This window comes from Aptenodytes patagonicus, chromosome 1 (genome assembly GCF_965638725.1).
Source record: "Aptenodytes patagonicus chromosome 1, bAptPat1.pri.cur, whole genome shotgun sequence".
NCBI classification, from domain to species: domain Eukaryota; kingdom Metazoa; phylum Chordata; class Aves; order Sphenisciformes; family Spheniscidae; genus Aptenodytes; species Aptenodytes patagonicus.
The window spans coordinates 167,795,396-167,812,422 of record NC_134949.1 but is presented as its reverse complement, the minus strand read 5'-3'; the positions used below and the strand labels follow the sequence as shown (position 1 = coordinate 167,812,422).

General features: G+C 42.1%; 1 protein-coding gene across 8 annotated transcripts in view; it reads left to right on the top strand.

Annotated features, from left to right (window-relative positions):
• MBNL2 (muscleblind like splicing regulator 2) overlaps positions 1-15,953 on the top strand; it is a 113,874-nt gene extending 97,921 nt beyond the window's left edge. For 6 of the 8 annotated variants that reach the window (XM_076362052.1, XM_076362035.1, XM_076362025.1 and 3 more), the window contains one exon: positions 13,019-13,110. In XM_076362052.1, the coding sequence (XP_076218167.1) occupies positions 13,019-13,033 (15 nt within the window). In that variant the 3' untranslated portion in view covers positions 13,034-13,110. Of the gene's footprint in view, positions 1-13,018 lie in introns of all 8 variants that reach the window. The other 2 variants (XM_076362044.1, XM_076362017.1) reach the window with 1 other exon arrangement.
• The last annotated feature ends 1,074 nt before the right edge of the window (positions 15,954-17,027 follow it).

Sequence of the window (17,027 nt, the reverse complement as noted above, 5' to 3'; positions counted from 1 at the left end):
ATGCCATACCGTAGTACATCCATGCAGGGTGACACCAGTTAAGAATATATGGAAAATTGGAAGTCTCTTGCTTTTCCTGACTTATGGAAGTTAGTTTTTAAAACCAAAATAATTTTCTTGCAGTGTACTTCAGAGGGGAGGAGAATCGCTTTGGCTCAGAGCAGTGAAAACAGGATGGAGCAAAAGTGCTTTAGCAAACACTGTTTCACAAATCCTGATTAAAAACTGGCTCAGTTGATAGAAGAGCTGGTGGTGTTGCCGTTCACTGAGTGTAGACATCTTGTGAAGGGGTGTCCCTGCTTACTCTAGCTGCCAGGCTGTGATGAGAGGGGATGGAGGTGGGACTTCAGCTTGGGATTTCCAGTGAAAGGCAGGTGGACTTCCAAAGGTACGTGAGGAGTCTGGGAGCATGACCGGTCAGAGGTGAGAGGTCCTTCCCCTTTTCCTTCCCTGCTTCACAACTGCTCCAGCCGTTCCCCTCGGAGTGGGACTGGAAGCCGTAGCTGCTTAACCTCGCTTCAGGGTTAGATCCTTAATGAACTTACGTTCAGTTGTTATTTGGGGATGCTGATGATGTTTTCTTGGAGGATGGAACCAGCAAAGTTTCAAAAAGCGTGAAATGACAGTGAGAAACAGCATTAGGGCATGTATACAGAGGGTTTGGCCCTAGCTCCCTCTAGTGCATGCGTGTGGGCAGAGGTATGTAAAACATCTTATTTATAATATTAATACAGTAATTGTGTGTAAATATATACTTCAGAGATCTTTAACAAAGCTAGCGGACTAGCAGTGCTTAAGCAAGCAAGGAAACTGTTACCTGCTCAGCTTCGCTCACAGGTAGCCATAAGACTTCACAGAGTTTGATCTATCCTAACATTATTTGAGAGAGCTGTTATTCTGAATTCTGGGACTGAATTTCAATTTTGAATAATGCCAACACCTGTTTTGGGGGGCTTTAAATTTCTAAGTAGAAAGCCTTACTATTGCTTCATTACATATATGCATTGGTGAGTCCTACAAGGATTAAAAGGTTAGGACTCAGCCCAAAATTAAGACACCTAAGTGTTGGTGTCTGAGTTATGGGTGTCTACATGCAAGCTAGAAGTTTAAGTGTCCATTGTAGACTGTGAAGGTTATCAGCACAGTCAGATGAAGTCTGGAGAATAGTCTGGCTCACCCTTCAGAAGTCACGCAGGGCTTGGTTCAGTTGCCTAAACATGTGTCTACTGACGTTTAAGGTTGTCCTAAGATAACCTTGGGTGTCTAGGTTATCCAAGACATTTTGACGAGCTTGGCAGATGCAATTCAGGACCTATAGACAAATCTGGACGCTTGTGAACTGGCAGCTGGACGACAGGCAAGAGACCTTAGCCCCAAATGGTACTAAAAGCCTGGTGAGCAAATGACCTGAGCCTGCAGTGGGTGATCACATGAAGTGATCTCCAGGCTCTGTTGGCGCACTGACTAGGTTGTATCACGCCATTGACTGTGACGGGGCATCAGACACCAGCATTTCTGTGTCTTAATTTGTGTCCTCAGGCGCAGTGGGTGCTTCCTTAGTTCTTGGTTATTACAGGGCAATTACTAAATTCCAAATTATTTTAAAGAAAATAGTCTTGGTCACATCACTTCAGTACAGAACAGTACATGGCTTTATTTTCTGTAGCAATGAAAATGGGCCAAAGACTGACAGTATAAAAATAGCATGACAGAGAATGCTGCTTAAAGATGTTATTTAGTGACAACATTATTCTACTGGTTATATGACCTTTAACCAAGAAGGAAGAATTAAAAGGCAGATCCAGTAGAAAAATGAAAAACTCATAGGCTGTGTCTGAAAAGAAATATAAGATCAACAGGCTGGCTCATGCTAAGGCTTGTGATTATCAAGCACAGCTGTTTTAAATTATGTATCAGCATTTGCACTAAATTAGGTGGCAATTATGCAGATATTAATTATGAAATCATCCAGTAGCCTTCAGTTTTGTCAAAATCTGTAAAAATACAATGAAAATAAAAATAGTTCTGTTACATTCGAGTGCCACAAACAGAAGAACAATTAAAATATTTGCCCCAGAATTAAAAAAGTAGTTAAGATAGCGTAAACATGCCAAATGTTTAGTGGGGACTTGAGACACCGTGCGTGGCAGCTCCCTCGGGATGGAGGGGAGCTGGGACATGCAGCAAGAGAGCGCCTCTCCTTGCCAAGGTGCCCGCAAAGGCAGCCACCACCCCCAGAGGAGGCAGATTCCCCTTAGACCGGAATGTCATGTGGCATCTACTCCAGCTGTTTTCTTCTTCTGCATAAAGCAGAAGTGCCAGTTGCTCCCTCTTGCAAATATTCCCTGGTGTCCCCAAAAAGGGCTTCCTCTCCAGTCTAGCCATCTAACCCCGGGAAGCCTTCTGGCAGGGCAGAGGGCTGTCGTCAGCGCTGCTGAGGAGTGACAAGGCTTTTTCTGTCTCACGTTCCCTTTCCTCCTTGTGGAAACCTGCTGAACTTGTAAACGGGGAGACGAGTAGCAATGTACTGAGAAAATGAACTGAAAAATCTGGAAGGTAGTAGGAAACAGCCCTTTTTGTTGTTTGAAAGCAAGCTTTTGAGAAGCAAGGTGGGAAGTGGAAACAAATGTTATTTACATCTTTAGTGCCAGTATACAACAACATCACAAATAAGAGCCTATGCAAAATTCTTGTTAGTGATTTGAAAAGCTTTAATTGCAGTTTCTAAGGGAATGGGGGAACAGGTAGGAAAGGTCTTCTGCTGTGAATAATAAGTATCTAAGCAATTTCTGTCTTTTTTTTGACTGAAAGTTTTGGTCTAGAAATTCCATAAGGTCTCACGTTAAATACTCTTCTAGAAAACTCTGTCCTTACAACAGAAAAGGTGATTTGAATGAAAAGTTCCAACGAAGGAGATAGAAGAATAGTTTCCTTTCTCAGACACATTATCAAAGGGGATGCTTGCAGGGAGCGAGCTCTGGGCAGAGCAGTGTTGGGCATCTAGCGAGCCCATGTATGGTGTCATGCTGCTCCACGTAGAGGTACCGGCAAGCCTTGGCATCTGAGATGCAGGACTGGACATCTCGCCTTGTATCTGCACCAGGCTGGAAAAATGAACCTAAACGAACCTTGATCATGTAGAGTCATTTCTCTAGAGAAGGTATTTGCATGGCAATAGCTTGTCACGGTAGGAAAGGCAAACGTAAACTGCTTGCTGCCTCTTTCATGCTAGACGCCCAAGCATCACAAGCCTCAATTCAATCAAGTTATCTTGTCTGAAGACACTGAGTTACATTTAAGTAGCTGTAACTTTCAGAATTGACAGTTTGCAGACTCAAGAAGTGAGAGTTTCCAATCTTAAAGCCCACAACAAATCTCAAGCAGCGTCAAGAAAAGACCCTTTGAATTGCCTTGAAACAACTGACGTTACAAAATATGTGGCAAAACTTTGTTTTCTTAAACTGTAAGGCAGCAAAGAAGCAAAACCAAAAGATTACCCTGGAAAATTTAAAGGACCTCTGTTTTAAGTCTCATGCAAACTTTAACCAAGTCTTTGTTTTACTTTTAATAACATTTTTAGCTCTCTTAAGATAGAGTGTTGTTTCTGTGTAGATGATGAAGACTTCTGGCAGGCTTGCCTACAGAGTTTTAGATCACATGCTCATATACAAGAAGCCAGTGGGAAGAAACGTAAAATCTCTGTTTTCGTTTTTTTTAGAAATTCCCCCCTCACACACCCCCGCCCCTGTAGCAAAGGACTGAAACCTGACTTCCTCTGATAGCCTGCTAGATGGCAGTATCACATAACATGAGCAGTAAGCAAAGGCGAACACCTCTTTTATATAACAAAAACCAAGACATATTTCCCTTTCCTGTAATAGGCTGGTTTAGCTTTCATAGCATTGCAATTAAAAAAAAGTATTTATGTTTGATATGATAACTTCCTTTCGTGCTCTTGTTTTCAATTATTCAACAAATGATACTTTGACAAGTTGAGTAAAAGTCTTTGGGGGCATATATTTATTATTTAAACATAGGAAAATTTTTCTGAGGTCAACTCATTTTGTAGGCATTTGGGGAAAAATGAGTGTGTTTCATTGTGCTTAGCATGTACACACAGCTCATGCGAGTCTGGTTTTTTCCATCATAAAATTTTAACAACACAGTGCAGTGCAGAGCTCCAGATGTACTGGTTTGGGATTCTGTTCTTCGAAATAATTGCATCTGGACATTTCTAGCTGCTCCAGTTATTTTCCCTTGAATTAAATGAATATCATATTTTTATCTCAATGTATGATTTATTGCCCACCAGAAATGCCAATCTTTGGCTTTGAGTGTGCAGGGGGCTGCCCACGTAACCACAGTGGAAACATCTATTTATTTATTTATTTGTTTGTTGTAGCTGTCATGACTTTCAGCTTGAGGCAGAGATTTGTTAATTTTGACTGACTCCATTTTTGGTGCAATATTAATCTGCAGTGACACACAATAGTGTGTATGTCTGTTTACATGAGAGTATTCGGATAAAAAGAAAATTAAGGAAGCGGTAAGCAGTCAAAAGTCAGGAACATTAAGATTTCCTCAGAGAAGTTATAAGTACAGTGGGTTTTATAAAACTGACACTAGTGTTATAAGTGTGGTGTCTGATGAGTAAACTTGATGCACATAAACTTGGTACCTTTCTGTGTTTAAGTTCTGGATGTTGCAGTGGACTGTCTCTTGCTTGGCAGGGAGTCTGAACTGGAGCGCCAGGTTTTGGGAGAGGAGGAGTTTCAGAGCCGTGGTTACTGCTGGGGAACCTGCAGAAGTGCTAGCTGTGCTCTGCATGCAGTGGTAGTGTCCGCCTAAAAGGCATCCCATATGCGTAATGGCAGCCTCTTCTTGCATGGTTTGGGCCTGCATGATGTGTAAGAGGATAATATAAAGGAGGTTTTGTTAAAAGAAAAAGCTAGGTGAAGACACCTAAGAAAATGCAGGTTTGGAGAAGTAGCACCTTTACAAGAGGAACATGGGCACTTTCACAGGTAATGCACAACCTGTGCTTGGCCTTTCACTCCTTTGTGCTCTCAGTTCCTCTGTGTAAGAGTATTCTGGCAGTTTCTAAAATTCAAGAAGAGAAGGAAAATGACCTGAAAGTAGGAAGTGAAAAACACAGGTGACTGCAGTAGCTCAGACCTGCTGAAAGGTAAAATTGAGTGGCTATTCAAAACAGTCACCGCATGGATGCTCCTAAGATATTACAGGAGTGGTTTTCTCATTTCTATGTAGTCCGTCTGCTGCCTGTGCAATTAGTTAAAAATAGAGTTTGGTAGAATATATTAGAGTATGTTATGATCAATTTTTAGTACTGCATTATTTATTACTTTAAAGAAGAAGTATGAATGAAAGCCAGATTGCTTTCATTTTTAAAACAACTAGACCTGTTTCTTTGGCATGAGTAAATACCTATTAAGTTGAACTTAAATATTACACATTATTACTTGAGTAAATACCTATTGAAGCTCATAAGCATGCTAAGGAGTTGGCAGCACATGTGGCTTTGGACTCCTTCAGGACCTCGTGAATATTAAATGAGAAGAATGATGCTGTTGAACCCTTGAGCCCTTTGGGATCCCATAGTTGCCTTGATCTTTTCTTTAGATCATTATGAAGAGCTGGATTCAGACAAGGTCTTTGTCAGCTTTATGACGCCCTGATGGCCAACAGCTTGTGCCTGACAGAATGAAAATGTGCTAGCAGATGTGTCCACTTCAGCATGGACATCTGACCCTCAGCCATTTCCAGAGGCATATTATCAACGTATGGACACGCAGAACTGGGCATGCTCAGGTTTAGGGAAGAAAAGAGAGGATGGAGCAGGGAACCAGAATTACCATGTCAGGGGATGGGCTGTGAGAAAGCCAAGCAAATAGGACCTCCACTCCTCAGGAAACAAACACCTGATGCCCCCTATATTAGTTACTCTATGGGCAGGCAACCAAGGAGATCATCTGTGGCCTAGACATCTCACCCTTTATGTACAAATCAGAGGTCACCTTATTGATGAGCAAAGTAGACAAATGTATTGGGGATGCATTGGATTAATGGAGAAGCAATAAGATAAAAATCCTCCTTCACCCCTGAATTGAGGAGAGGTGCACAGTTAGTGAGAAAAACAAAGCACGTATACATTAAATCATAATATGCTGGAAATGAGAATGCGGTTTCTGACCATCAAGAGAGGAGTAGCAGCAAAGGAAAGAAGCCAGCAATGCAAGGTGGAGCTCAATGTGTTTATGAAAAGCGATGAAGCGATTGGCAGTGATAACAAGGGTAACAAACTGCTTTCAGCAGGTCCCTCCAGCCCTATTAGTAGTTCCTTTAGGTTTTGTTTGGGGATACGTTTATTCGGGCTTTTTTCTTTTCAGTGTTTGCAGATGGCCCTGTAGAAGGATGCTAGTTTGACACTAGTTTTACAGGGGTACAAACTGGTGACCATGAATTTTGAAAGTGGAAAGGGACAGATGAGTGAGGCAGGCCTGAGGTTGAATGATGGGTGCACGAATGTGCAAATGATTTCGGTAGAGACAAGGAAGAGAAGCTCTTGGGCGGTGACAAGACCTGCGATGTAGTGCAGACAGTAGGTCAGGAAGGGACTTCCAGCGGGGGATTGCAGCTAGTGCCAGGACCAGGAAAGGGGACAGGACAACAGCTAAGGTGGGAGAGATGTGGCATGTGTATCCCAGCACCTTTCCACCCTGAGCGTGGGGAGCAGGCAGGCTGCTTTTAATGCAAGCGAGAGTTGGAGCCAGCTCAGCTGCTAGCCAGTGGAGGACGGGGGCAAATCCCATCCCTTGGGGGAGTGTCGGTGGGAGTCCTGGAGTGGGGGATTGGAAAGCTCGGTTCCATGGAAGTGCTGCTGCTGAAGCCATGGAGAAATAGGAGGTGAGAAAGTCCATCAGTAAGGCTATGTAAAAATGAAGTAAGACCAAGCGTAACTGATATGATAGTGATTACTCTCAGTAAATATCTGAATATTTACTCATCCTTTTCCACTTTTGATTAAAAAACTAAAAGACCGATTTACTTTAAAGAAAAAGAACAAGGCACATGCCACAAAAGAGCATTCTAAGAGAAAATGAAAAATAAAGAGATGGAGGCATTTCCCAAAGGCATGGAGAAATAGAAATAGTCTTGGGTTTCATGTCAAAGGGAAGAAGTACTTGGTGTTAGTTTTATTTTTAGAAAGCAGGAGAAGTTATGAGACAGCCTGATATGAGTTGGCTGTCTGAAAATATCTGTCATTTTTAATGTATACCCTAGATATATCTGACCAGTCTGCTACTTGTGTGAAAAACATGAAAATAGAAAATGTCACTGTGGTAGGATTCATCTGCCCTGACGCAGGTGTGCAGAAGTTAAATACCTCAGTGTGAACTGTTTGCCACAGACTTTTACATTTGGTGGAGGGGAAAAAAGCATCATGAGTTGATAATCTGTCTCATGCTAAAATAAGTTGCCTGAGGTAGGCTAGGAAGATGTAAAATAGGGTGACCAGCTGAGGCATATATATCTGAAATAATCTGGAATGAATCTTGTCTGCAAGAAACTCTTATTACTATGTTGCTCTTAAAATGAAAAGCTGAGCAGTCTAAAATGTTTACTGTGTATGAGTTCATTTTTGGAGGGGTAAGTGTTTCACAGTGTGGAGGTGCAATACTATCTTAATCCCCCCTTAAAATGTATTAACGCTTCTAGAGCAAAGTGTAATTTGGAGAAATAATTTCAAAACTTCTGAAAGAGAAACATCTCGGAGGTAAATACAAAGTCATGTTTTCCAGCTGATCCACTGTGACAGGTCTTTAGTCGAACAAGAGTTCACGTACGCTGAATTCATGCGGAATGGTAAATTTTCTGTACTCATCATTGTATAATACCCACAACTGGTAACAGAATTTAAGACACAGGGAATAAAGAAGCTTCATGAGTTGTAGCTTCAAAACAGAAAATCTCAAGCCAAATAGTATTCTTGAAATTCGTAGTACCCAGTCATGATTCTAGGTAATTTGGTTAATTCTGTGAACGGTATCAAGTAAAGCAGTGCACATAGTAACCTGGGTGTCAGAAAAGAGTTCACAAGGGTGGAATTTCCACCTTAATTTAAAAGAGATTCTCAATTTTATCTTTTAAGTCTTGAGACAATGACTGGTCGCAGCTGCCTTTGCTGGGTCTGCAGAAATCCCAAGCTGATGTCGATTTGTCTGCTGCGTACCATGGGTTGGTAGTTCAGTGAGAAGCTGAAACCGCTGGCAGTAACATCTCTCTTGGTTGTCATTCCCATGGACCAACTGCAGAACTGTATCACCCTTAGGAGCAACCCTGGCTGAATTTAGGGATGTTCTGTGTTGCAGAGGAGGCTTAATGACCACTGTGGTCATTCAGAGGTCCTGAAGGTAAAGGTCTAAAAGAGCCATGCTCTGATAGGAAAGAGAGAAAGTCTTGGCATTTGGGAGCTGAAAACGCCACCTCTAAAGAGCTGGAAAATTTGGAAGAGCAAATGCTTCTTGGCGGTTAGAAAGTAGTTTGCAGAAATTTAGGTTCATTCTATGTATTTACAGTTTCAGTGAGGTCTAGTAACTAACATTGGCACAATTTTAGTGATTTTAGTCTAAAGGGTAGCCAGCTTTTTGGCACTTCACTAGGGAAGTGATCGTGCCCCTGTACTCGGCACTGGTGAGGCCGCACCTCGAACACTGTGTTCAGTTTTGGGCCCCTCACTACAAGAAGGACGTCGAGGTGCTGGAGCGTGTCCAGAGAAGGGCAACGAGGCTGGTGAGGGGTCTGGAGAACAAGTCTTATGAGGAGCGGCTGAGGGAACTGGGGTTGTTTAGGCTGGAGAAAAGGAGGCTGAGGGGAGACCTCATCACTCTCTACAACTACCTGAAAGGAGGTTGTAGTGAGGTGGGTGTCGGTCTCTTCTCCCAAGTAACTAGTGATAGGACGAGAGGAAATGGCCTCAAGTTGCACCAGGGGAAGTTTAGACTGGACATGAAGAAAAATGTCTTTACTGAAAGAGTGGTTAAACATTGGAAGAGGCTGCCCAGGGAAGTGGTTGAGTCCCCATCCCTGGAAGTATTTAAAAGACGTGTAGATGAAGCGCTTAGGGACATGATTTAGTGGGCATGGTGGTGTTGGGTTGATGGTTGGACTCCGTGATCTTAGAGGTCTTTTCCAACCTTAATGATTCTATGATTCTATGATTCAATCAGGTACCAAGCAAGAAGGCAATGGAGAGGGTACCCTATGTCTGTGATTGCCTCCAAAAAATGCCCTTTGCTGTTATTAAATCTTCTGTGCATTACTACCCCATACTGTAAGTGCCAGGCCATTCTGCTTCTGCTAGAAATAGTGTTCTTATTAGATCTGTTACTGCAGCAGCAGAAGGTATGTTTTCTGGCATGTCTGTATCCATACCGGTGGATCTTATTCATACAGAGCATGAGAAAATGCGTTCCCATGTTTGACCTGTAGACCTTTGTACATGGGACAATGCACACTCATTGTGTAGTCTTATTTTTCAGGTTTTTATGCTTATATATACCATGGTAAAAGTCTCAATACCTTATCTCAAGTTGCTGTGAAGTATAATGATATAATTATCACTGCAAATATGATGAGTCATACATATGTGCATTTGAGATGTAATTCTTCAAACAGTAGCAAACATGAAGGTTGTTGGACCTATTTACAAGTAACGAGGGAGTGCAGACTCTGTAATAGGTGTTTGCGAGGATGTTCCTTGGTCGGTATGTTCTGTACAGCTTCTCCTTTTTTAGCATGCAAGTGATGGAGCAATTAGCAGCAATGCAGACTTAGATAGCCTCTGTCTTCCATCACAGTTTATTACTTCGTTTGTAGATGAAACAGAAGAGGTTCACAGTGTGTTTTCCATGTAAAGTAGTTTAGCATTTTATGTTCCTCTGTCAGACACAGTGAAAAAAACAGTTGCAGAAGCTGATACGTGTGTATGTAGCTATGGCAGAGTTGTGATGTCTTTTGAGAAATAGGGTGTGAACATATAATTAAAGACTACGGGATACGTTTTACACTTTGCGGCTAAGGTTAAAAAAAAAAAGTAGCTCCTCAGTTCTGTGTCTCCACACTGGAGAACCTTGTTCTGAAGGAGGGACTTGAGGTTTTTTTCCTAGGAGGACTCCTACGTGTACTAGAAATAGCCGGGGTGCAACATGCCCTAGTTACATCCCCTGCACGAGCGGCGGCGTGGCGAGGACGATGTGGTGGGAGCAAGCCGGCTCCGTAGCCGCTGGCAGTGGGAGAAGCCCACAGCGGGGAGAGCTCCAGCTGCTCCTCCTATACCCTCAGCCGTGTAAACAGGACGTGCTTGCGCACAAAAGGAAAGTGTTTACATTGTCTTCGCTGTTTCCTGAGTTTCAAGCGGAGGGGGGAAACGGCAGGAATAGGGACGGGGCAGTGGAAGTCCTTACCTGGGCTCTGCCGCTCGCCGGAGCGGAGCAGAGATGGGGTCCCTTGCTTTTTCACGCTGCCCAGGGCCCCTCCGTCCTGCCTGGCACATGGCAGGGTGAATTGCACTTGGGTTAATCAAAGCGCCAGGGATAGTCCTACCCTTTTCCCGAGATACAGCCTGAGATTAGGCCTTCTGCCTCCTCTGTCACTCATTTTGGAGGAATTAGGAGCAGCAGTCTTGTGGGGCTGTTTGACATTTTAGGACATCTCGGCATAAGGGGCAGTGATCTGTCTCCCTGTACAGGGAGAAAAAAGCTGTAGGAAAAAGCAAGTTTATCCCCTCAAATATTGGCAGACGATGTAGGCAGCTGCAGTGTCTGAAATTCTGTTTTTTTACACTGAGTAGATTTCAGGTTGTGTCCCATTAAATCAGACCTTAGGATCCTTTAAATACATTTGCGTGATTATGGCTAACCCAGTAGAGCTAAAGCTGCTTTATTAATTACATTGACATGTTGGGTTGTAACATGCTAAAAATATCAGTGCTGATAATCTTGGTCACTTCTTATTTTCAGCACAGCTACATTCTTTGTACGTACTGTCAAATCACCGTGCTGTAGATGGACCAGGGTTATCACGGGGCAGGGCTTTATTATTCCAGCAAAGGTATTTCTTTGTTATTTCAATAGGAAACAGAAGATAGGTGATAAGTTAACAAACTCACAATGGGTGGAAGTTCATTAAAAATATATGTCCTTGTTGTATGTACGATGTATTTAGATGTTAAGCCCTTTGGAGCAGCAGGTGCTTGTACAGTGTCATTACAATGGGGCCTCGCGTGTCATCAGATTTTCAGTGCTGATGGTAATCAAAGATGACTCTTTGGCACGCCAGCAAGTTCGGTGGGGTCAGGGAGCTGGCAGTTGTGTACAGAGAGCAAATAGCGATGGAGACGGTCCCTTGCCTCGCAGAGCAACGGGAGTTGTCACTCCTGCTGTGTTGGTCGGATGGCAAGCTCAAGCAGAAGGGACAAGCTGTAGGTGCTGTAGGAACTGGGGTTCAGAGATTTTGCATATCCTGCCTCTCTCCAGAACCGGACTCCTCTCCTCCTCCTCGAGGAGAAAGGAGGGCGACTCTCAGGAGTGACAGCATTTACATCGCTCCTGCAAATGCTTCATCCCATTGGCAATATTTTTGTTGAACTGAGGTTTCTAGGCAGTTGTCTGTAGTAGTTAGGAGTCTTGATGGCATGCCGTGCCATGCTGTACCCAGAACAAAGCAATCCTCTCTGGTTTCAGAGCAGGCTTCATGCAGTGGCTGCAGGTGTGTTAAAATGTGACCGGGCAGGGGACTAGAACAAGCGCCTTCCATGCGGAGGCAAGCGTGTTTCTTTTTGGCAGTCCGTATGTCAGAGGTAGTATGTTGCTGAAGTTATTTTCAAAACACCTTTTTCTTTTTTTTCCTTTTAAAATAAACCTTGCACTAAGCAGTGGTCTAGCTTCGTAATACACAAGTAGGTCAAAGCGCTGTCATGACTGTCTTGCATACCACCTTACAAATACAGCTTAAAAATACGTCGAGTGCCAAATTAAACAGGAAGAGCGGGCGATGCACTCTGATTCCTTGACTTGCGCTTAAGTCTGGAGCACAGATTAGCAGTGACGTGATAAAACATCACACCCCTGGCTTTTGACATCACTTTCACTGACAGCAGTTTCAGGCAGGTGATGGAAATCTGGACTGTTTTTCAATACTGTGAGCAGGTTGAGTCGGTTGCTGGGCACATTGTGCATTTAACCTTCTCAGTATTGGAAGCGTGAGAGTTTGCGTCTGTAAAATGGTTGCTTCACCCTCAGTTTGAGACATTGCGGAGGTAAAGCAGCAAGGTTAGTGACTAGCTAGGCACGCAGAGTTACCGTTACTATCATCCCCCTGGATCTCCTGACATAAGGAAGCGTGAAAAACCTCTCAAGTTTGCTGACCTGCAGATAATTTTTTTTTTAGTAAATAAGCAGCTGCTAAAAGCGCATTGAAAAGACACTTTAGCTTGTTGAAAACACCCAGCCCAGTATATTTTTTTGCTTGTTAGTGGCGAGGGGCCCTGCCTCCACCGTTTCCCTTGGTCGTTCTTGACTTTGTGGGAGCAGGGTGGGAGCTGGAGAATTGCACCAGGCACCGATGCACTTGTGAGCCTCCTCGGGAGGCCAGGGCTGCTTCCTCCTCCGCTGACCGCCAGGGCGCTGAGGGTGTGCACCCTACCTACGGCCAGGCCCTTCCGTTGTGTCTTCGGCGCGGTCTCCAGTATTTTGACACATAAAACACCCCCTCTGCATGTTCTCACGCACCTGAGGACGTGTGCGCGGGAAGAGGATGACCAGGTTTGTGAAAGGCAAACGCCTCCCAGGCAGCGTGAGGATACGGGATGCTGTCCCGTAGGGGATGCTGTCCCGTGCGAGCTGCGCCCGAGCTTAGTTAGTCCAGTGCCAGCCGTCTGGGCGAACTGCTCTCCCCCCGTCGCCTAAAAGCGCGATCACGCTTTCCTTTTTCTTAACAGATAATCCTGAAATAGCTGGCAGGAGCGGAACGGAGTGTCACGAAGCCTCCCTGCGGACGGCCAAGCACGGCTACTGTACATACTACCCCGTCTCCTCCTCTCTAGAGTTGCCACAAACTGCATGCTAAGTCAAGAATTTGTTCTTACGGACAAATCACAAACTCGAAAAAGCTAGTGCTGCTATGTCATATATGAATATTAAATATGGTATGCTTACTATACTCCAACCTAAAATAGTTAACTACCTGATACCAGCTGTGATGTTTCAAGACATAAAGGGTAACATTTAGTTTTAAAGATTTTCTAAGCATAGTTTAATCCTTGCAAATATTGTCTTTTCTCCATAACTATACCTAACGGAAACGGTCCAGTTAAGTTAGTCTCGTGAGATTCAGTGTTTATGAATCTTTCGAGCTCAGCAATAATTAAGTTGTATCGGCTAAAAACTTACCCCAGTTGCAGGTTTAATTTTCACCCGAACTATGATTGGGGTTTTTCTTCTCGGTTAAAAAAAATCTTGTTCTTGCTCCCCTAGCGAGTTGATTCCAAGACAGAGGAAGCGAAACGCAGCCCAGTGTCCTGCACATCACCCTGCCAATCTGAATATTTTTAGCCAGAAGTCCAAAGTAAAGCACAAGTTCTTTAGATGCACATGGTTGGTGTTTGACTTGTATGGAGAAGCTGCATTTGAATCATAGCAGAATAGCAGAAGAAAATTTAAAAATTTTGCACAGTATGAACTTCATACCCCTTTCAATCCCCAAAAGAACAAAGTCTTGAGAATATTATTTTACAAGTATATTTATAATGTTTTTAAAAGAGACTTTGCAGAAGTGCCTAAATTTTGTCACATCAGACTTGATGAAAGTGAGCCTGATGCCAACAGTCAAATCTCACCGGAAGCGAATAATCTTTCAAACTCCTAGTCAGGTTACCAAAAAGATCCAAGCTGTTAAGAAGTAACTTCTAGAAGTGTAAAATCAAACAAAAAAAAGACCAAACTAACAAAAGAAAAGGCGAAAAAGAAGGCTGTAGATGAAGAGATTTGTGTGATACTCTAATTTAATTAAAACTCAGTTGAGTCACTGAAACTTCATAGGTGACTTTAATCTAGGCTATTAACTGAACACTAAGAATGTAGAATGAGATTCAGTTCAATAAATCATTACTGTATTTGCATTTTTTTAATTGGATTATACGATTGTAACCAGATTAGAGTGGAGAAAAAAATAGTTCTTTTAATTGTTTTTCTTTAAAAACATATTTTATGTCACAAAAGTATGAAGATATCTTTAATACAATTATATACATATTATATATACATACATACATATATATGGATGAAGCAGATTTTAATGTTGTTTACTTTTTTAAATACTTTGTTGATTTACAAGGTAATTATATATGTATAATGAAAATTTCATTTGTTTGATTTGAGATTTGTTTCAAGCACTATTGTACCAAATATTTCATATTTCACATTTTATATGTTGCACATGTATCACATAAATGACATAGTTTTTAAATTATTGTTTAAAAAAACAAGACAGCTGTTATAAGTGGATATTATGTATAATTGTTTGCAGCATAAGTTTTCTATGTGGACATTATTAGTGATTGCAGTATTTTAACTTAACCTCTTCAGATTGATTGTAAACTATTTTAAACTTTGGCAGCACTGCCCGTTCTGAACGACTGAAGGCACTAACCATATAATTATTTGTCTAGGAAATTATTTTCCGGGCTAAATCTTGTTTGTCCGATGTCTAATTACTATCTATTTATATATAAAGCTGGAGATTTGATCATCAGAAAGAAAAAAATAATCACAATTTGATTGTAAAATTAACATAGTGCTTGTAACGTTGCGTTAGTTTTAATTTGTGGAAAAATAATGTATCTTAACTCGTTACTTTAGCAGTTAAGGTATCACCATTATATACTATTAAAACACTAACATTTGTAGACTTTCTCAGTCATTATAACTAGGTAGTTGACACTGCAACTGGCCTATATCTGTCAAAGTTGTTTTTATTTTTTTATAATAGTTAATTTAGGCATTTGGGTAGCTTATTGTATAATACTAAATGGTAAATTATCCATGTTGTTTAAATATTTTATGTAGATAACTCTTCAAGACATTGTTTTGTGTGAACTTTTTATGTTTCGAAATAACTGTTATTCTATGTTTTTTACAATTAATCCAATACTACTATTTTTTGCCCATGGATGACGAAGCTTCAGATACATCAGGTCTTTCATCCAGATAAACTGACAGACAAAAAGAGAAAATGTATTTTTAATAAGAGATCCACTTTCCGACTTTATGACTTTGTAATATTCCTGAAAACTGTACAAGTACAACCCTATGCTAACAGTAAGGAGGCAATTACAGAGATGTGCAAATACGTGTACAACAGATTCTGCATTTTATTTATTTATAAAGTAATTTTATAGACTATTTCAAAATTTGGGAAGATCTAAAACTATTTTTCTGTATAAATATTATTTGCCAAAACTTTGTTTATATTTTAAAAAAAAAGTCTAATGAAAATGATTAAATGCTTTGTTTAATTAAAAAAAAAACACCAACAAATAAAACCCCCTAAAAGAACCATGAGATGGGCCAACACAGAGACAGTGAATACTGTAGCTGGGACATGGTTTCAAGTTACTTGAGATGTCTCAGCGTTTATTTTCTTCAAAGGATACAGCACCTCACCAAAATACCTTTTCGTTTGCCTCTCTCATCCAGCATAATTGACGACGTGTACGATGAGTATTTCGGTAACAGTTCAAAGAAACCCCTCCATTCACTCTTTTTCAGCATATAACTACTAGTGGTCTGTTAAATAGCCATTCTATTTCTGTTGTGACGTTAAATTCATTCACCCAATGTACAACCACTGAAATAAAAAGAAGCATTTTAAAATGAGAGCAGAGTCGGGACGATCCTTTCTTGTGGCGCGGCTCTGGGAAGAGGGGCCTGGGGTAAGAAAAACAGTCAAAAGAAAGTGGAGGATTCTTTAAAAAGTATATCAGTTTTATTTTATTCTACTCTATTCTATTTTTTTTTTTTCCTTAATTGCATGTTCAGGTAACCTTGAGTGCAGTCCCCTGGTTCGGGATGCACGCAGACGCTATGCGAGGAAGCACGTACTCTTCTCCTGCTGGAGACGGCGTGCCGAGGACGCCGCGCTGCATGGCTTTAGCCCCGAACGGTCGCTTTGTGCCCTTTGCCTGCCCGTGCTGCTGGGGTGCAGGCAGGCAGTGGTTATCTCAGCGGTGTGGCTCGCAGATGCCTACCCGTTGGGGGATTTTTTTCGCTGGCGCATCCTCTGCATCCTCTTTTCTTGCCTACATCTCGGAGAGTATTACACCAACAAATAATCTCCGTTATCTGCTAGTTCCTCTGGGGAGAGCAGCATCGCAGAGGAGTTGCGTGCCCAAGGGCAGAGATCGCATGGCAAGCTGGTGACAGAGGAGGGATTAAAACCCCTGGCTTGCAGCTCCGTGGTTTCTTCACACGATCTTCTCTGATCTATTTTTTTAAATGCTTTAAAGAAAGGAAGTACAATTCCTGCAGGATCAAGAAGAGTTTGTGTCATAACGTCGTATACATTGCGTCAGCACAGGGCTGGTTTGAAAGGAGCCCAAGGTCACAAGCGATGTGGAAAACCACCAGGTCAACCAGTCAGTTTGGATGTATCACAAACGTACTGAGCCAGAAGCCTGCCGAGAACGAGCGTGTGGGATGGAGAGGAGATACGGGGATGACTTGCAGGGACAGAGAAGGACTGCAGCGTTAGAGGGCTGCAAGGGCATTGTAGAGCAGAAGCAGCAAACGATTCAAATCCAGCCCCTAATGATTCAGGAGCGGAAACCCTGTCCACACTTTCTTATGTTAAACCCCACCCTGGACAGTTGTCAGCTGCCAAGAAGGGTCAGGACATGTCGATTTTCTTGCCTAAAAGCTGCTTTGTTTCTTGTCAACTTTGGCACTTTTGGC